This window comes from Melanotaenia boesemani, chromosome 8, assembly GCF_017639745.1.
Source record: "Melanotaenia boesemani isolate fMelBoe1 chromosome 8, fMelBoe1.pri, whole genome shotgun sequence".
In the NCBI taxonomy this organism is placed as follows: Eukaryota; Metazoa; Chordata; class Actinopteri; order Atheriniformes; family Melanotaeniidae; genus Melanotaenia; species Melanotaenia boesemani.
Genome location: NC_055689.1, coordinates 13662220 through 13683019, shown reverse-complemented (window position 1 = coordinate 13683019; position 20800 = coordinate 13662220). Strand labels below are relative to the sequence as shown.

The following is a 20800-nucleotide window of genomic DNA, read 5'->3' as shown; positions in this document are numbered from 1 at the left end:
TAGGAGCATTCAGGCAGAACAGATTAGAATGTGCAGATCCTACTGAGACACATCGGGAAGGAGGGGGGGGGGGGGGGGGCAAAAATGGGAGGAAAGAGAGAGAAACACAGAGGAACACGCGAGAGAGATGGGTGGGCAAAGAAGGAAGAAGAGGAGAAGGGAACACGAGGCAGGTGAGGAAGAAGAGGGACAGCATAACCACACCACATCTTTAACCTTTCATCCATCTCTCCCTCAGTCTTTCTCTCCATCACATTTCAATAAGGAATAACGTAATGCATTGTTCTTAACCGTCACTCTGTCTCTCTCTCACACACACACACACAGCTCTGCGCCCACAGCCAAACGTTAATCATCGGGGCCTTTATAGGCCATCACTCTGCTGTGTGTGTGTGTCTAGCATTGTTTTGTGTGCCTATGTGTGTGTCTGCACACAGTATGTGTGTTAGTCCCCCTGAAGGGCCTCCCTGGTGAATAAGGATTATGATTAACTACGGGTGAGCCCTTTTGTATTGCACTGTGTGTGCTTCTGTGTGTATGTGTCCTAATTGAATCATAGAAGGTGGCAATGATGGAAAAATTATGACAATTATGCCAAATTAATATGAATGAAGGTCTCCATCCAAAGCAGACTCACTTGAAACTCCTTCATCAGTTTATCTCTGGGACTGACATTAAGACATTCAGGACCCAAAGGTGGGCCGCTGATAGATCTGAGATAACTTCAGTGATGATCCGAATAACCAGCTCCAGAATTCAAAGAACGTTAAGACTGAGGTTAGTTTTGTTTATGGAATAAACACCTGTAACACCGTGTGTGTGTGTACACACTCAGCCAGTGGTGAAAACAGCTATCAATCACACTCCCAACTGCACACTAAGCCTGCCAGCTGCGTATCGCCATCACCATAGCAACACCAATCAACTGGTGGCAGCAGAAGCGGGTGGTATGTGTGTGCACCCGCTCACCCAGTGAGTAACTGCTTGCGTGATGCTTACCCTGCTGGAAGCCACTGGAGTGTCTGAGTGTGTGTGTGAAGGTGCTGACATTATCTGAGTGCGTGGTTGTGTGTATGTCGTGTGTGCTATAGCTGCAATGCAAGAAGGTGAGGATCTGTACGTACAGAAGGAGTGTGAGTGAGCTGGTGTGTGTTTGTTACCGTGTTTGAAGACGCCGATGAGAAGGGACTTGTCAGCCTCGCTGTCCCACCAGTCAGCTGGGACCTCAGCATGGAACGGCTGAGGAATCCAGATATCCAGCACACTGCGGCAGAGACAAACAATGTCACATCACTGATTTTCAGACTAAACTCGTTGTGGTGTGCCATTTGCTTCAGGACGGTGTCAATATCGCATTTCCATTCCGAAGAGAAAAATGAGGAGAAGTCAGATTATGAGCCATTTGTGTTGAAATCAGATTATACAAGTTGAAACATAAATATTATATTTAAGGGCCATCATTGTCTGATTAACAGTTGAAGCTTTGTGGTATAATCTATTTTTATGGTTTGGGAATTTAATAAATGTTAGAGCTACTGAGTTTAACCTAATAAACCCTGAAGGCTGACTGGTGAATTGGCTACAGAAACTCAACTAGTGCCAGTTTTGATGGTTGGGAAGCATGGCACAATCAGCTGTGAGGTTTAAATGGATGGAACAGCTGTTCTCATGTTTGTTGCATTGAATATGTTTCAGTAGATCATTTCTAAATTTCACTAAAGCGTAAGACACTTATCCAGAAGATTTTCTTTACTCTAACTTATAGGTGGGAAATGTCAAGTTTTGTAACATGTTTTCAAATTCCTCTCTGTGATGCTGTAAGACGTGGACAACATGGTGTTTCAGGTATTGAAGGAATATTTCTCATTCACTTTGAACGGGACAACATTTCTTTGATGAATTCAACTGCAGGTCTATTATTTTACTCGGTCAGTGCAGCTTACAGTGGAAAGTTGACAACAGATAAACTTCTGTGTGAATTTGTGACAGATTCTTGTGACAATATGAAAAGTTTGACCTGCCTACTGCTGACCAGTAATGTAAATCCTGAATTCCTTTGGTTTCGTCTCAGTGTGGAGCACTTACACTTATAGAAGCATTTTAGATAAAACAAAAAACAATATGGGGTTTTAGGAGTTAATATCTATATTCTAGCCATATTCAAGGAAAAAATTTATTTACACATTGAAATTTTGTCCATTTCTGTACATATTAACCTTAACTCAGACAATGACCTTGCAGGTGTTTCTCCAATCCATGTTTAAGATTACAAGAGTCCAATCAAAACTATACTTGGTTTGTTCATTGGTGTAAATTAACCGCAAATAGTTGCAATGTGCAATTGCTCTACTTATGAGTTGTGGCTCCAAAACAAAAAAACCAAAACCTCTATTATGAACAGAGAATGGTGTTTCCAGCTAGTTATGGGAGAAAGGGTACGATACACAATGGGAGCAGAAAGACAGAGGGTGACAGGAGGAGAGGAGAAACCAGGGAAACAGTCCCTTATCTCTGCAAACAGCAGCATGCCTGGCCTTGGCAACACACACATACAAACGTGTGCACGCCAAGACTGGCATGCTAAATCCCCCTGGCATATGTTGGCACGATGGCACCCCGTATGCTCTTGTCTGGCACGCGCTGACAAACACACACACTCGGGTCTGTCACAGTAGCCATTGAGAGGGAGGGGGGGGGGGGGACGGGGACCAACTTTGAGTGCACGTGCTTCACATTATAAATGCATTCACATCTGGGTGGCAGGGTGAGAGGGGGATGGGAGATGAGACTAAAGTGCACTGCAGAGAAAGAAATGGATGGATAGACGGCAGGAGGAATGTAGTGACAGGAAAAGAAGGATGAAGGTGAAAGAGCTGTTAGATGCAGATGAAGAAACCAGTCAAGGCAAGCACCTCATCTAACCTTCACATCAACAATAATTCAGTTTGAGGCCTGGGTGCCAAATAGATTAAAAAAGAATCTAAATAGGTCAAACTGTGAAAAAGCTAATTTTCTTCAGATAAAGTGTTTTTCATCTGTCAGAATAGGATGAATCCTGCCAAACAGGCCACTAGAATAGACTGAAATACACTTTAGTAATAATTTATCATACGTTCTTCTAAATATCTGTTTCAACTTCCTTTTGTGTGCATTCGAGACATGAAGCCTTCCCAGCCGTATGTTGTATTCTAGGAAAAGTACGCTTCAGAACAGGATTAATGTTTTTTTTTTCCAAATTAAAACTAGGTTGTATCATCAAATTAATGTTGGATAATTAATAGGGATAAATGAAGGTGTGACAGCTCAAAAAAAGACATTTTTCAGGACAGTTACAGCTTTTTCATAAGAAAAGACAAGACAACTGGGATGCCAGGTTGAGATCTCCAAACTTAGGTGAAATCAAGTATAAAAGATACCACATTTGTTAATGATGAGCTAACTTGAAAAGCAAAAGGCTCACTGTCTAAACAGAGATAAAAGGGAAAAAAAGAACACTATGCTGGGTTTTGTCCTCTTTCAGGGGCACAGACATGATGGAAAGTTGCATAAGACATCTACTAACCTAGTGTCGGCTCCTTCCAGGATGTGCTCCGCCTGGTCGCCTATGACTTCCTGTCGCAGATAATACAGCATTCTCACTCTCAGCAAAACCCTGAGAAACAAACAGAAGTTAGTGTGGCTCATCTTTGATTCAATATGATAATGACAGAACTATTATGGCTGCAACATTACCAAATCAACAACAATTACCTTCCCATTAACAAATTACCTTAATAACCATCAGAATGAAATTTACATATTGCTGTCTTAGCGTGACTTAGTCCAAAGTTATAAAGTAAGGAAAAACAGCGAATCATTTGAGAAGTGAGAACCAAAGAATAATTGATCATTTCACTTAAGAACATTAGGCTTTTAAGACTAAACCAGTCATAAAAGCCTATTTTCTGTTACTTCTGACATACATCTGTTTCAATTAATTGGTAAAAGATATATATATATATATATATATATTATATATATCCCTATATATTATATATATCCCTATTGGGACAACAAAGTTACTCAAATGAATGGAAACTTTACCAGGATAATTACAGATATTCCCTACAAATTACAGATATCGTGCACCAGAAAAAGCTTTAAGCATTTCTCCTGGTAAAACGAAATACTCCAGTCAGAGCGAATGAGAGTCAGACTTGATCTCTTGACATTGGAAACACTGCTATCTGAAAGATCTGTTTCACTGTAAACATTTGTCACCAGATTTGTCACCAGGATTTAATGCCAGTGGCGTTTGGAACAGAAGACAGAGGGGGGAGGCAGGGGTAGATAGGAGGAGACGAGTGGGAGGAGAAAGGAGCACAACTGAAAGGATGGAGCTCTGCTGCAAGGGAGGGAACAGAAAGTTTGGAGAGGCGCTGAAGAGAGGGGGAAGGGTATGAAGACAGTCATTTGCAACTCATTCTGAGTGTGTGTGTTTGTGCATCAATGGCATAACAAGTTGCAATGTGTGTGTGTTAGTTGGCAGCCTGTGTGTGCTCATCCATCAATGTGCCAGGCCTGATTAGCCACACAACGCTGTGCTCCAGCCTAGCAGATGGCACCACATAATCACCCCCAAGTGTGTGCATGTGTGTGTCTGTGTTTGTGCACGCCTTTCACCCACTTCCAACAGGTCTGCCTGCCTAGCACCTGGCCTGGCATGTAGCCAGACGCACACACAAACTTCTCCCTCAAGAAGAAAGAAAAAAACTCTTGGAATTGAATCTGGAAGGGGGCAAGGAAGCATTTCTCCCTGACAACAGGAGAGAAAGCTGACCACAGGCAAATGGCTGCGAGTGTGTATAAGAGGACGAAGATGGGAGTGCTGCTTCTGTTAGATGCTGTGCCCATGGTTGGGGAGCCCTGTCACTTAAATCCATATCATGTTTGGAAAGGAACAGTTCAATCACTTTGTATCCACAGCACTTTGTTAGCACCAATTTATTACAGTCACCCTTTCAGTGACCATTTATGACCCCATGTTCCTGGCTAGATGTGTTATAGAAGCTGCCATTGTGTTTCAGGTGTGTGTGAATACTTGAAAGAGTCTCACTTGTTACAGTGATGTTTCAGGTGTCTCTTATAGCTATCTTCTTGCAGTAAGTGGTCAGGATTGCAGCTGGCTAGCCAATCAGCTCGTGGAGTCTGTGGAGGTGGCGCTGTGGACTTCCCCTTCTTCCCCTTCCTGCCTCTGGGGACAGGAGTAGACAGACCTAGCAGGGAAGACACACAGAGGGTGATAAGACAACAGTCACATGTTTTAAAAACAAATATTCAATCAACCTGAAAAACTGACAAATTTTTAGGGTTATGAATACTTTTTGTCATTTTATGGGAGGTACCGAGATATAATCTGAGCACTAAACTCCAGAATTCCTCATCGGTCCAGTTACTATTCAATGCAACAGCTCACTTTCTGAAATTACTCTATAGACTAATTATCTGGGCTACAACATCATGTTTTAAACAATGGTTGCTGAATCTTAGAGGGACCGACAACCAACGTAGATGTCAAGTGTCACAGATCTGATGGGCTCATTGGAAGATGACTGTTAAAATTTGCCGTTTTTTTTTCTTTCCATGCTGGACACATGCAGACAGAAAAAAAAAAAAAAATTAACTTGTGGAATTGCTGTTGCTATTATAGGCTAGAAAGCTCACTGATTGGCTGTTCAGTGTATATAATGAAAGCACAAGAAGGTAGGAGGCAGTGATGACAGAAGGCAATCTGCTAACTTCTTCTAACACAATCTTTTCTCATTTGTTCCCCAAAAACCACAAACATGTTCACAACGTGGCTGTACTGAGTAAAGAATCTGAATACCAACAGATAGTCACAGCTAAAGAGGGATCATGTGGTTATTTAGTAGCCCTTATTGTAAAAGGGGACATACTACTGGCTCTTTCTGCACTGGCAAGTTATGTCTCCTTGTGCAGATCACCAGCAGTTCCTGATCTCTGGTGTTATCAGATAATTCAAGAGATCATGTAGACAGCAATCTGATATCCTTTATCAGATAATGGCAGGAATCTGATTATGAGAAATCACATTAACACCCCCTACACTTCTTCCCAATACTACAATGTCTTTGCGTGTAGATGCATATATTAGATTTACTTTTTTTTTTTTTTTTTTTTTTTACATATGTGCATGCACAACAAAACTACACCTGTTACAATGCAGTCTCAGTGTGAATAGACCTTCAAAGAAAAACACGATGGCATACAGCAGCAGAAAGTTACTGTATAAATAAAGTACAGAATTCGCATGTAGTCCATTTTTACAGGTTTATTAGTTACCACATTAGCAGCTAATGCTATGACTGTGGGCCCTGCTGTGCTGAACAAAGACTGGATGTTTTGAAAATAACGGACTGGATAGTGTAGACGAGGGTTTTTCGAATATTGCATTTCATAAGGGCATGTAGACACGTCAGATCTAATAACTGGATTTAGCAGATTACTCCCAGTTATCTGATTTTGATGGTCATGTAAATGTGCTCAGTGTTGTCATGAGAAGATCCAACAGGGCTTTCTAATCAGTGTGGAGTCTTCACATCGGTTGGGTTTATGGGACTCCTTACTTTGATCATCTTTCATCGGGGAAATCCCACAATGTATACTGGGCTTAAAAGGACACTGTTGAATACCAAAAGAAATTGATTCAGCTAGTATGTGACTAAAGTTTAGAAGTTATTATTCTTTAAAAAAATCTACAATCAAAAAATTATTCATCTTAGAATTGGAAACCAGGAGGTTTGGGTGTTACCAGAGTGGTTGGTCAGAGTCTTCATCGTCCCGTCTTCGTTTGGGGTGATCAAGTCCCAAATGAAACTTTTGATGTTTTCGTCTCCACGGTAATGCAGCAGACAGTAGGCTAGGAGGGCCCTGCAGATGGTTTCCACGTCGCTCTCCTTCAGAGGGCGCTTGAAGCGACCATGAGCCAGGATGTCACTCCACCTTCCCCAGCTGAAAATAAATGGGGGGTTAAATAAATAAATGAAATGGACTTAATAACCTAATACTTCGGATAAGTTGTTAAAAAAATTACAATTCTAAATGATCCTAAACTGATCTGAAGACCCCAATAGAAACATGGAAAAACAAATGTTGTCTTTACCCACTTTCAACTTATGAAAGCAACTGAGGAGTTATGTTTTGTTTTTCCCTTGACTTTGTTATTAGTCGTCTTGTCTGAAGACTCAAAGAGGAAAACTTAACTCCACGCAAAACAACATTAATAATGTTACTGAGTCAGCCCGACAGTTTCTAAATTTGTGTTCCACCATTTCATGGCTGACATGACCCTCATCCTTCATGAATATTTACACAAATCCACATCATTTAGTCTCTCAGCTCCGGCACTATCAAATCCACACTCAGCGATGAGTGCTTGGATCTCATTATTCTGCGCATTTTACCACTCTGCTGACTTAACTGTAACTGGCATCTTAACTTGTGCCACCCAGACATCCCCCCTGTGTGCGTTTTCATGGATCACAGCCCATCTCCCCCCACCACTTCAAGATCCTACTGGCTGATGTAGGAGCCAGGATTACTCACATACTCCTATTCAACCATTTTTCTAGACTCTGTCTCTCAATATTCACTGAACCATGTGAACCAGTCTTCAAATCTTTTTAGAAAGGGTAACACCGTGGGTGAGGACCAGAGCGAATGAGATGGACGATGAGAAAAGACAACAGGGGGCTGAGCAGAGATGACAGACCCACTCAGACAGTGTGTTTTTGTGTCCTACAGCCTCGGGCCACGAGACTAGACTGTAACAATAACAACGCTGACATCTCACTAGCACCACTGTTCTTTCCTACACACACGTCACGCAAGTCAGCCATGAAAATGGACTGGCTCATTCAATAATCCCCATCAGTGCCAAGTGTGTCAGTTTGTAGTATGCTGCAACCATGTAATAATACAGATTGAAGTGGTACAAGTGTGTTACGCTATCACTGTACAGATTAATATCTTCCTATGTTTATCCCCACAATACCTTAAAAAAACAACATTTAAAACACAAATCAACCAGTTTCCTGAAGCAAACTCACAGTTAAACTCTGAAGGAAAAGATGGGTCTACTGAGTGAATTTCAGGGGAGTTTCTTTTAAAAGGCGTGTGTGAGAGTGAGACAGGATTAACATTAGTTAATTATGTGTATCTGAGCTAAAGACCCCTTTTTCTCCAAGGCTGCTTTGCCTGTACTAAATAAAGCACACTTTGTGTCTGTGTGCATGAGTGTGTTTAGAGGCAGCACCCTTAAGTGGCTTTGTGTGGCGATGGCCTCGACTGCAGAGATTTACGTCTACTAAATCCCTTCTTGTGCAGGTCCGCACCAATTACCTTGTGTGCTCTTTTGCAAAGAACCGCACACAGGCCACTTTTGCATCCATCATGACCTAAACAGTTTTTCTTTTTTTTTAATCATGTATCAAACTCAACCATTGGTATGCTCTGATCCCCTACATTCACAATGCTGAATTCATACCTGCTCCCTGGGGAGGCATCTCTAAGAACGTTTTAATTCCATTTTTATTATCAGCATATCTCCCAATCTCCTTCAAAACGTGTAGATATTTAAGAAAGCATTTAACATATTTTAAGACATTTTCTTTTCTTCCTACAGAATACGTTAAGAGCTGGTCAGAGAGTCTTGATATTCACATATTTCTGACATGCAAGTTAGAAATACGAGGCTGCTACCAGTAGCCAGATAACATGGTCTTATTTTAGGTCCTGAGATGGGGACAAACAGCTAATTCAACTTTGCTAAAAAGGTGAAAAATTAACCTAGCTGCACCTCCAAGTTAACTATTTAACATCATTTACTGCTGTGATGATGGTGTCTTATCAATGTGAGGCTGCAGTTTAACCAGTAGACTGAAGATGTCTTATCACAAACTAATCAGACAAGTGTCGACCCCTTTCAGACAGGTTTTTGTGCACATTAAATAAAAGTGCAAGTTGTGTGGTCTCCTGTGAGCAGCTTTATATTTAAAAGGGCCATATAGAAACTTAGAGAAGCATTAAGTGTCACACTGTCTCTCAGATCAAAACAAATTGAAGGTAACTTCAGCTGCTTCTATGGCCCTTTATCTTAGGAAGGTATGAGCTGTTTAATGGTGTTTTCCTTCTCTTTGCGATGGGGAAGAGCATGGTTAGTTTTGTGTAGGAAATACTCTAGAGTGTAGGATGGACTCTCACTAAAATGTACAAGGAGCCAGCTTGATCACAGCACAGAATAAATTGATTACAACACATACAGAGGGACAATCACTACTCAGATTAGGGTACAATTACGCTGCTATAAATTTACATATCAAATAACGTTTCAGTATTGAATTCAAAATATTGTGCTCAAACTTTCAAAGAGACAAGTGAAAACATTCACATGTATCTCATCAAAACCTTCAAATTATTCTAAACACATCAACAAAGTTTCATTTTGGTAAAATGATATTTTGTCTTTTCACTGCATCGAACATCATCTGAGGATCCTGAATTTCACATATTCACTTTGTATATAAAATGAGTGTTCAAATCAGATTATTGAGCAAAAAGCATTAAAATGTACAGACCCGTAGACCAACAGGTTCTTCTCCACTCTGAAGCACTCAGATCGGGGGTAGCCCTGGGCTTTTTCTTGAGGGCGTCGCTGTTTGGATAAAGGTTTGCTGGGTTCATCCTCATCACTTTCCAGTTCTGAGAACTCCAGCATTTCATCCTCTTTGACGCTGCTGTAGTGTCGTGTCTGCTTCCTCACTCTTGGCGTGTCAATAACAAGAGTATTCTGCAAAAAAAAAAGGATTGAAAATGTCTATGTCCTTTTACTGACTACATTTTCTTTCTTTTCCTTTTGCATGGATGTCTTTTTCTCTCATTTTACTTACAACTTGGTCTCAGTTACAGATGGCCTGAAATCTACCAATAACAATATGTTAAGTACCTTCTGTTGTTTCCTCCCTGAAGCCGCCCATTTGTAAATTTGTTATACATTTTGACTCCTATGACTGGTGTAAAAACTGTAAATACATGGCATCTCCTGGCCCAGATTGGATTAATTGGATTTTTGGCCCTGCGCTTCATTTGTGACATTGAGAAATATGTTGTCTTGCTCAAACATAAACTGGCATTAATTACGTTGTCTAATGAATTACATTTTTTGTTCAATTTGATTTTCTTTCACCCCCTTGCAGTTCCATTAATATGCACAAACAGGGCAGCAGTTAGCTCCACAATTATCACAGGGCTGCAGTCATTTCCATTTTAACATCACACAATAAAAAATCCCAAGGGAACGGCCTGTATTCATGCTCACAGAGCTGGATTAAGTGTTCCAGTGGAGGGCCCTCCACAAGAGAAGCAGCGAGGGTGCAGAAACAAGTAGTCGGTGGAAGAGAGAAATGCATAAACACACACAAAAAAATTATAGAGGGGGAAGGAAAGCGGGAATGTAAGATGCCAGTAAGCAGAACACTCAACATGTGTGGAAGAATGTGATGGAGGTCGTCTTTCTCTGGTTATGTGTAAGCTCCAGCCTAAGTGATCTCTCTGTACCCTCCAGGCATCTGCGCTCTGTTAAGAGGAGCTAAGCAGCTTACTCTCTTTCACTCAAACACACACACGAGAGCTGGGAAACATTGGTAATTAAGGAAGAGAGGAGATTCCCCACTGTCAATATTAATCTCCCTCTTCCTCTCTCTGTGCCTCCCTCCTGTCCTTTTTGTCTCTCTCTCCCACCCTGTCTCACATTCTTCTTCCTAGTTTGTGGTGATAACACTTAAATGCTACTATAAGCCCCTTTTTCCGTAAGGGAAACACCAAATGCATGTGTGTGTTTGTAGCATCACAAACTTGCCTGTAGCAAAATATCTAAATACAGGGGATATTGGATCTTTCACTTTGGGTTTATTGCTTCATCATGTTTTAACAGGAAATAAATTGCAGGTATTTATAAATTGCAGGTATTTATATGTCCTGCATTTGAGTGTGTGTAGTACCCGGCCATTAATGGCATCCATGTCCAACTCAGCCTTCTTGGCCCATTTCTGCCAAAAGTCCGGATCCTCCAGAGAAATGTCGGTTCGGTTTCCTGTTGCAACAAAACTGGCCTGCAGACAGATTTAAGAGGTTTGTAAGAGTACCAACAGACTCCAGGTTGTACATAGATTGTCAGACTGTGTGGCAAAAGGAACAGATTATGCCAAGTTGAGCTTTTTACCTTAGCAAAAGTAGAGCCTTTGCCCTCTGACTCAATGGTGATGGTGTGGGTCCGTCTCTGGAGGATCTGATCGATATCTTCCTCACAGAATTTTGAGCCTTCGTCTTCCTCGTCCATTAGAGCTCCATAGGCACCCTTTCTCAGCAGGTCCTCAATCTCTTTCTTGGACAACTGCTGGACCTGAAAAAAGAAAAAAAAAATCCTTTGTCTAAGAAACCATCTTCGGAAACTATGAAGATTCATGTAAAATAAAAAGGAGAGGTTAAAGATTTGAACCTATATGCTGGAGGTGTGTGTATGACTGTGGCATGACTCACCCCGCTGTTGGCATTCTCTCTACCACTCATGCTCTGAAGAACAGCTTTGTCGAGTCCCAACTTCAGACTAGCCTTGTCAAACATCTCCCTCTCATAGCTGTTTCTGGTGATCAAACGGTAGATCTTGACAGACTTGGACTGGCCGATACGATGACACCTCGCCTGTGCCTGGATGAGCACACATTTAGAGATTCAGAGACATTTCATTTATTCATTTTTTTTCCTCAGTGATTTTGCTCACTCTATAATATTAAGCCAGGGTATGTAAGTTTACAATTGAAGACAATATGAGCCACTGAACCAGACCAAAATATAGCTGACAGACTTAACTTCCACCAGACAGTCTGTACTTAAAGCTGGCCTCCTTGGAACCTTACACTAGCCAACACTTAATTAAACTATTATAAAGAAACTACCGGATTCACTAGAGACCAAACTACCTGGATGACGGGAGTGCATACCTGGAGGTCATTCTGAGGGTTCCAGTCAGAGTCAAAGATGATGCAGGTATCTGCCGCAGTCAAGTTGATGCCAAGTCCTCCAGCTCTTGTACACAGCAGGAAGACAAAACGGTCCGAGTCTGGTCTGGAGAACCTGTCAATGGCTGCCTGTCGCAGATTACCACGAACTCTGCCATCAATGCGTTCATATGGATATCTGTACAGAGTGAGGAAGCAAGGTAATTAAGCAACCTAGCTGGTGATTCTTTTAGAAAGAAAAGAAAAAGAAAAAAAAAAGAAACACAAGGAAATGTAATTTCAAGTGATAAGGTTTAGAGATGTATCCAGTAGCTTCTGGATCACAGTACAGACAGACCAGATTTCTTACACAAAAAAAACTGCTCTTTTAACCAAATGCATCCATGAGTTGCATTCTCGGCTACATTTTACTGATAAAATGAGAAATTTCTGCTTGCAAACTTAATAGTTTATAAGCCTCAACTTTTGTTGTCACTCAGGACATTAAAGATACGGCAAGCTTAATACATTTCTGCAGTTATTTCAATCTGCAATGTACATATTTAATCAATGCTGCACCATCTTTTGCTGGAATTCAAGAAGACCTGAGGAGTTAAGACTTTGCATTGGGCAGCTGAGCCAGCAAAGTAAAAGCATGCATTGGATGCCTTGATATTAGCAGAGAACTATTATCAAAGGGCTTAAAGTGATTAACCATGTAGCCATTATGGAGACGCAACTGTCTGTTCTCACCGTTTTTGGATGAGGTAGTCCTCCAGGATGTCCAGACAGCGCACCATCTGACTAAACACCAAGACTCTGTGCCCACCAGCTTTTAGTTTGGGCAGCAACTTATCAATGAGCACCAGTTTGCCAGCTGCTTGGATCATAGCTTGGAGTGCCATGTCTGGCATGTCTGTCCTGCCACCATGGGAGTCCCTAAACTCCTCAATGATCTTCTCCTCCGCACCTGAACAAGACACAACAGCTAAATTACATTTCATACTTATTTAATGCAATTTTACACAATATTTGGGTAATAGTGAGCATATACCATTAATGAGGTAGGGGTGGTTGCAGCATTTCCTCAACTCCATCATAGTATTGAGGAGGTTGGGAACATTGGCTCCTCCACCTCCACCCCCCCCTCCTCCTGCACCCCCTTTGGATAGGAAGGAGAAATTCTTTTCCAGAATGGCCCGATAGTATTTCTTCTGGATGTTGGTCAACTCCACCTGACAAAAGCAACATTAATTAAGCCAGTTATCGACATTATTAAATAAATAAATATTCCATAGGTTTAATCAGACCTATGGAGTACATCACCACAACAAGTGACAGCATTTTGACAACCCTCAGTTCTGGCACAACAGTCCTACCTCAATGATGGTCTCCTCCTTGGGGGCCAGGTTCTTTTCCACATCCTCCTTCAGTCTTCTCAGCATCATGGGTTTCAGGATGCCTTGCAGTTTCTGGACCTGGTTTACACAAAAACAATATTACTGGAATGGGAAAATAGGAAAACTGGGATATTATTATTTATACGATCTTATTTCTCCGCCTATATCCACTGCACTAGCTGTGTGAGGCCCGTTACCTGTTCTTCCGTCTTTAGGTCTCCAAATTCAGTCATGAATGTCTGCTCTGATGGGAATCTCTCTGGCTCCAGGAAGTTGAGTAAGCTGAAGAGCTCCTCCACTGTGTTCTGGAGGGGAGTTCCAGTCAACAGAACTTTGTGCTCCTGGAGAAGAAAGCGGCAACAGGAAATGCATAAATAGTTGCTAAAATTGAAAACAGGATGTTTCTGTAAGACTTTATTTACTAAACAGAAGGAAATATGTAATATAGTAACAAGGCACAGGCACTGGGCTAAACCGTCTAAGATTAAAACATCTAAGAGCATTAAAGAGAAAATTGCATTAACCCGTCATCTTGTGTGCATCCCCAAATGCCTTTACTTCTATGTTACAAACCACAGATATTACTACTCACCATATCCATCATTTTGAGTCCCTCCAGCAGTTTGCAGTTTCGATTTTTGAGGCGGTGGGCTTCGTCGATTACCACACATCGCCACGGGATGCTACGAAGCTCCGGACAATCGGCCAAAATCATCTCAAATGTTGTTATAACAGCGTGGAACCGGTAGACTCCCTTTATCATCTTACCCTGGAATAATGTATCAAGAGAAGGACAAGTGTGAAGGAGAACATCCTTATTATATTTTGACCTGTGTTGTGGTCCTCAAGAGCCACAATCCTGCAGGTTTTCCATGCATCCATGCACCAACTCACCTCAAATTAAATGGATCCAACAGCCTATAAGGATCTGCACAATGACTCATTAGTTTAAGTCAGGTGTGTCGGTGCAGGGATGCATCTAAAACCGGCAGGGTTTTGGCTCTCTAGGACCGACGTTCGCCACCCCTGGTCAAGGGCGTGTTGGGTGGTTGGAAAAATTTTTTATAGCTGTGCATAACCGCTGCCAAACATCGTCTGAAACTCGAGGAATGAACTCTGAACTTAGCACTGCCCACTAGTGGAAGAATTGACTTAACCATGGCAACGAAAAAGACTCATAGAAGTATAAGTACGGCGATGTATGACAACGTATGAAACAGAAGTCCCCATTTATGTCTCAACCAAAGTAGTTGGAACTTTTAAGGAACAAAAAGATTTATTTAGACTGCATCCGTCTACTTTTATTATGGTCCAAAGCTCTACAAGAAACTGAAAACATGCTGCTGCATCTGTCCTGAGGCACAGATCTCAGCTGCAGTGCACAAACAGAGCACTGAAGCCGCAGTGACGAGGAAGAAGTGAGGCTCAGTTGTAAATTAGACAAACTGGACAACGTGGTGCCTTCCCACAGTGTTATGCTGAGGTGTGTAACCATTTTGCTGTCATTAATGCCAAACACTCTCCTGACTGGAAAATTCTTATGGTTCAGTAAACAGTTAAAAATATTTGATAAATTATGGTGGGGATTGAATAAATTAAACGGAGGCACAAACACACACAAAAAAAGAGCCCCATGCAGAAAATGGCAATAACTCTAAAAAGTATAACAGCTCTATCTGGGCTGTTTTGGAGGAGTTTGCTTACTCCCTGTTCCCTGCAGCAGCAGTTGGCCAAAATACAACATCTATATATTTTGTATTCATTTGCGCCATTTGTTGAATCTTTTCAAACGTTATCACCCCTCATTATAACAAGGCCTTATAGGCAACAAAATACCCTTTCATATTAAAATCTACATGTCTGCCTTGAAGTTTCCCTTTCATTTCTTTTAGTGGATGCAGACAGGACAAGAGAAAAGAACACACCGTCCCTACTTCATAACCTCAAGGATTACCTCAGCTTAGATTAGGGACAAGCAGCTAGCAAGTACACTGTTACTAAAGCTTATTTTCTTCATGGGCTCACTGTGGCGACGGTTACACAAAGTCCTGTTTGCACCATTGTACAATAAGAGCTTACAGTATAACAGCTTACATCTAGAGGGCTGCTAAGAGCTTAAGTGGAAATGGAGCGCTGTCCAGGTGAAGATTTTCCCTCAGCCGAGGATGGGTTCATATTTGCTGTCCATCTTAAACATGTTTCTTACACCAACTTCACTGCATCTAATCTCAATCTGCCCTTTCTTTTCATAAGCATCTTCAAATGATTCAGCTTTAGTTTACATCAATTAGCTAAACAGACCCATCATAAAAGCCACCCTTGAAAAGGTAACAGCTGAAGAATTTTTAGATTTCAGCTGGGTTCTTGTCATACTTCTTGTCATACACACTTTGCACAATCTGGTAATTTGATAGATGCCATCTAAAACACTAAAGCAAATAAATGGATCACAGTATCATGTCAAGATCACACTCAGATTTTTATATTTGATATAAACTGTGAGCCATGGAGCAGAAAATTAACAGATACATGAGCGGAAAAATAAAAATGCCACCATATTCCAATCAGCAACATCTTAGCCAGATTCTTTATATACTTGTGTATTCTTACATTGATGAAAACAGATTCTGCTTCTACCAAGGAGATTATTATCTCCCTATTTATATTGTAAACATGTTTCTGCTCTATAAAAAGGGAAGATGAAGTGGCATATGGTGAGTTAATCAACCCTGTGCTATTCCTTTTTACCTGTGCATCCCTGTAGTACATTTCGTAGGCCTGAATGGTTTTCCGGCTGGCCTGGCTGCCGTGGTAGACCACCACGTTGAGCTCGGTCCAGGTCCTGAACTCCCTCTCCCAGTTGGGGATGGTGGAAAGAGGGGCGATCACGAGGAATGGCCCCTCAATGCCCGTCATGTACATTTCATAAAGGAATGTAATTGACTGAATGGTCTTTCCTAGTCCCATCTCATCCGCCAGGATACAGTTACGTCTGTGGAGGACAAATGACGTGGACAGAGTGAGAAGCCGAGACAGCTGGATTTTACATTCTTTCTATTTATTGTCACTAAACTGTTAAAGTCCCTCGTGCTTTCAAGTCAGGTGCTCCGTGCGCACTGTGGCCCTGATGTTAAATTCCATGATTTTTACATGGCTGGAGCCAATAACCTTTTGTGAACCAAGAAATATTCCCTCCTGGTTTATTAATACTGATTTTCCAAAGAGATGAGGTCATCTGTTTTCCACTCCAGCGATCTAATGCAAAAAACCTGTGAGACAAACTGGAAAATACTTGGTACTATTTTGCTGGAAAAATAACTTAACCATCCTCTGAGATTTGACCACGTTCCTTCTGTATGTGTCTGATAATCCAGAAAATCCACCTCCTGTATTGCTATTAAAAACATACTAAGCGAAAGATGGCCTTTATATTTAAATGTCTTTAATTAAACTCTACTGAGTGAGTTGTACTGACGACTGCTCAGGTACCTTCGGAGAATACAATTTACACACGGATGGTGCCAGCAGGAAAACAGCAGCATGGCACAGAGACACTTAATGGTAACTTTAATGTCCACTTAAGAGTATTAAATGAGGTGCACAAGCTGAGAAAAGCAGTTAGGAACCAATTCTTAAAAAATATAATTAATGGTGACTTACGAGTTGTACCAGTTGAAAGTTAGCCAGTTGAGACCTTCAAGCTGGTATTCCCTGAGTGCGTTGCCATTCCTGTATTCTCTGGAGCCCTCCAGCTTTTTCCAGTCGGCTGCAAGAGGCCGATCCTTGACACAAAGAGAAATGATACGGGATTATTAAACCACAGAGAAGCTCATTAATCCCATCTGAAGCACAGGTGTTAGAGAGTCAATCTCGGGGGTACATGGGTTTAAATTGGGTTTTATGGTCATGTAAAAAGCATGCTTAATCAACAGACTCAGAAATAAATTTATATTTACTGTACTTTCAAGTCTTGGATAATCTTTCATTAGATGATTCTTGTTTTTTTTTGGTGGGAGAGCAAAGTGTTTGAACTAATTTAAATTAAAAAGAAGGGTGCTTTTTTTGGTTTAATGCAAGGTTCCTGTCAACAGTGTGAGGATGATTCAGAGGAAAGAGCAGAAATCCTTCTGCCTCCTTTTTTTAAAATGTGTTTTTAGGTCTTTTAGCTGTAATACACTTTCAAACATTATTAATGGTTATATGAAGGAATTTCTAAACAAGTTAGTGAAATTCATTCCTGCAAAAACTACATGACTTGCTTCAAAAGGTGTAACAAATCTCCTGAATTTGCACTAAGCAGAGCTTAAAATAAATCTGCTTCCAAGTGCTGCCACTGTATGATGGAGCATTTCTAACATCAGCATTAAGGAGAAACAGTAGGCAGTCGTTAAAAAGATGGACACAGAGAGAAGAAGGGAGTGATGGAAGGAACGACCACAGCCAGTCAGCTGCTTCTGTTCAGCATTAAACATACTGTTAGTGGTTTGGCCTGGCCACAAGAGCAGGGCGTGTGTGACTATGTTTGTGTGTGAGTGAGTGTGTAAGACCACAAGAAGGTGGCCCTGTAGAGAGTAGTTAAAGGAGCTGTAAATCTGGAGGAGGAAGAAGCAGGCACCAGGCCAATACACACAAAAGCACATGCACACGCCTACTGGGAGGAGAATGGGAGGCAGACAGCAGCCAAAGAGCTTCTACAGACACACACAGCTACTCACCACTCTCGTAGTGTTGGGTGTGCGTGCTGCGATGCGTTCATATTCATCTATCTTGGATTGGTCGATGTCGGCCTTCAACTCCCAGGTGGAGTCTTCATAAGGCAAACTGCACCATTTCACCAAATATAAGGTCACCGTCTGCACACAGAAATACACATCTGTTAGGTACGCACGTGTGTAGACGGAGAAAAGAGATGGGAAAGGCTCAAACTCATGAAAAAGATCAAAGCACCTCTCCGTTTTCATCTGTGCTCTCTGAAACGTCCAGGACACGATCCACCTCTACATAGTCCGGGTTAAAAGGCTCATCATCCATCTGAAGAGAAAAAAAATGGAGTTTAAATTTAGAAGCAAGCAGTGTATTTACCATAGTTTAATATTATGAATGAACTAGGACAGAGCAAGTAAGTTCATTGCATAGAGAAAAAACAAAAAATTAAATATCAGTCTAAAAACTCAAATAACTGAAAACATCGATGACACTAATGAGAAATATTTATAATGGAACATTTCTGATTTCGGTGCCTTAAGAAAAAAAAACAAATAAATAAAAATAATCTCAGTGCTGTTTTTAATTCTGTTAGCAAATTGTTTTGACCCCTGTAAGTAGTTACTTCCCTGCAGTGTAAGGTCAGGACCAGATAGCAGGCAAACTGTGGTGCATCGCCCAGGTCTTACCTCTGTTATGAAGCTGTTAAGCTGTTGCTTGGCCTTGAACCTCTTTATCTTCTGGTGTATTCTCTTGTCCTTTTCCAATTCCTCCAGTTCTGCCCAGCGACAGTGTAGGTATGAACTGAGACAACATAAACACAAACAGGCTTGAAGTCATTCATTTCAAGACAATTAACATTTTAAGAAAGAAAAACATTATTTTGCTGGGGTTCAGTTTTACTGGTGGATGGAGGATGAAAGCTACAATAAAAAAAAAAAAAAAAAAAAGTGTTTGATGCAGTCTCAGGCTGCTACTTCCAACTATTTCACATATGTGGGTGCTTTCATCTGCAGCAGTCAAATCATTCATGTGAATTTGAGGAGCAGTTGTCACATAAAATCATGAGACAGTTACCTGAAGCACATTTAAACTAATCTTTTCATAACTATTATAACTATTATAGGCAGTTTATGTACACATCACTGAAAATGTGGTCGATAGCATGTTAGAGAACCAATTTAATGGCTTTTTCTTTACTTATTTGTTAAAGATCTATCAGTAGAGGAAAAAAACTTCACAGAATTAAGGAAAACAATCTTACAGTGCAAAAACAAAGAAATAATAATAATAAAAAAAAAAACATCGGACAGTTGACCAGGTGATAAAAAATATAAAAACCCTGAGATTTGCCTGCTGTGTTTCACCTTAAGATAACAAAAGACCTGTTTTCCACAATCATGAGGTCAAATTAGTGTTTTGACATCCTTTATTATTGGCCAGACAGCAATCATGACGTGCAAGTGATTGTGCAAGCTGAATGAAAAGAGACAGGATGCAACTGCATAACTAGCACTTGTGTTACACTGAAGTGAGAATGGACCTGGAGCACAAATAAGAGCCACCACAGGGTTAAAAAAGAAAAAAAAAATTGAATGAGGCTTTTAGGTTGAATATACTGAGCTTTTCATGCTTAAAAACCGAAGGACACCCTGGTGTGTGTGGGTGTGTGTGTGTTAAAATGGGTCTAAAAAAAAAGAAGAAACTTTGCTGTAAAAGACAAAAGTGGAAAAACAAGAGAAAGCCAAGTTACTACTCACAAGCCCTTGAACTTGACGTAGAACTCCTCAACCTCCACTTCTTCCCCTGACTCCAGCTGGAAAAGAAAAATGCATTTAACTTAAAGGTTTATAATCAAAGCAAATGTAGCAGCTACATGGTGAAAGAACAGAAGGGGTTTGCCGCGGATATACAAGTTGTGGTTGAATCTGAAGTGGCACACAGAGAGCCAACTGACCGCTGATGTGATGGATCGTCTCTGATGGAAGACATTGCTTCATTCATGCCCCCTCAGTCTTGCAGATACTTTGTTAGTTTAGATATAATATAAATTTAATGATGTAAGAGAGGGAGTAATAACATAGTTTAATAGGGGTGGGTGAGGAAAATAACATTTAACTTCAAATCTATGCATGACTAATGAGCTTGCAGAGTGATTTTTCATACGTGTGAAAGGAAAAAACCCCAAAACAGTAGCTCTTTTAAGCAAAGTTGTCCACTTACATTCATCATTACTAATGTGGCTGTAGTGCGCAAACACACCAAGCATCATTATACTACTGCTACTACTGTAATGCCATGAATCATCAATCACACACACGCGCGCACACACACTGCCTGAGGAAACACTAGCTTGGCGTCTGGCGTAGCTAGCTTTGTGGTTTTGGCTGAACGCCAGGCCTGGGGTCAACTCTGAATGGAGCTGCGATAAAGGGTGTATGAGTGAGTGTGAGTGTGTGTGGCTGCATGTAGGTGGGGGGTAAACCCAATGGCAGCTGGCTAGCAAAAGAGAATTGGCTGGTGACTATGTGCATGTATGTGTTGGCTCAAGGATGAGTTTTCTTTAGTTAAGGCATAAAATACAAAGCCAGGCCGACACACAAAGTAAATCAGAAGCACACAATGAAATACAAGAACTCTTGT

The 20800-nt window shown here is 41.0% G+C and overlaps 1 protein-coding gene across 1 annotated transcript in view; it reads right to left on the bottom strand.

Annotated features, from left to right (window-relative positions):
* chd7 (chromodomain helicase DNA binding protein 7) overlaps positions 1-20800 on the bottom strand; it is a 74570-nt gene that overhangs the window by 9243 nt on the left and 44527 nt on the right. The window contains exons 8-27 of the mRNA XM_041991783.1: positions 19918-19973; positions 18847-18961; positions 18401-18484; positions 18169-18306; positions 17114-17235; positions 16202-16445; positions 14046-14222; positions 13651-13794; positions 13433-13531; positions 13108-13288; positions 12807-13023; positions 12057-12252; positions 11596-11763; positions 11279-11458; positions 11058-11168; positions 9636-9847; positions 6812-7011; positions 5096-5255; positions 3563-3652; positions 1161-1264 (exon numbers count right to left, since the gene is read on the bottom strand). Coding sequence (XP_041847717.1) covers positions 1161-1264; positions 3563-3652; positions 5096-5255; positions 6812-7011; positions 9636-9847; positions 11058-11168; positions 11279-11458; positions 11596-11763; positions 12057-12252; positions 12807-13023; positions 13108-13288; positions 13433-13531; positions 13651-13794; positions 14046-14222; positions 16202-16445; positions 17114-17235; positions 18169-18306; positions 18401-18484; positions 18847-18961; positions 19918-19973 — 2998 coding nt within the window. The remainder of the gene's footprint in view (positions 1-1160; positions 1265-3562; positions 3653-5095; positions 5256-6811; positions 7012-9635; positions 9848-11057; positions 11169-11278; positions 11459-11595; positions 11764-12056; positions 12253-12806; positions 13024-13107; positions 13289-13432; positions 13532-13650; positions 13795-14045; positions 14223-16201; positions 16446-17113; positions 17236-18168; positions 18307-18400; positions 18485-18846; positions 18962-19917; positions 19974-20800) is intronic.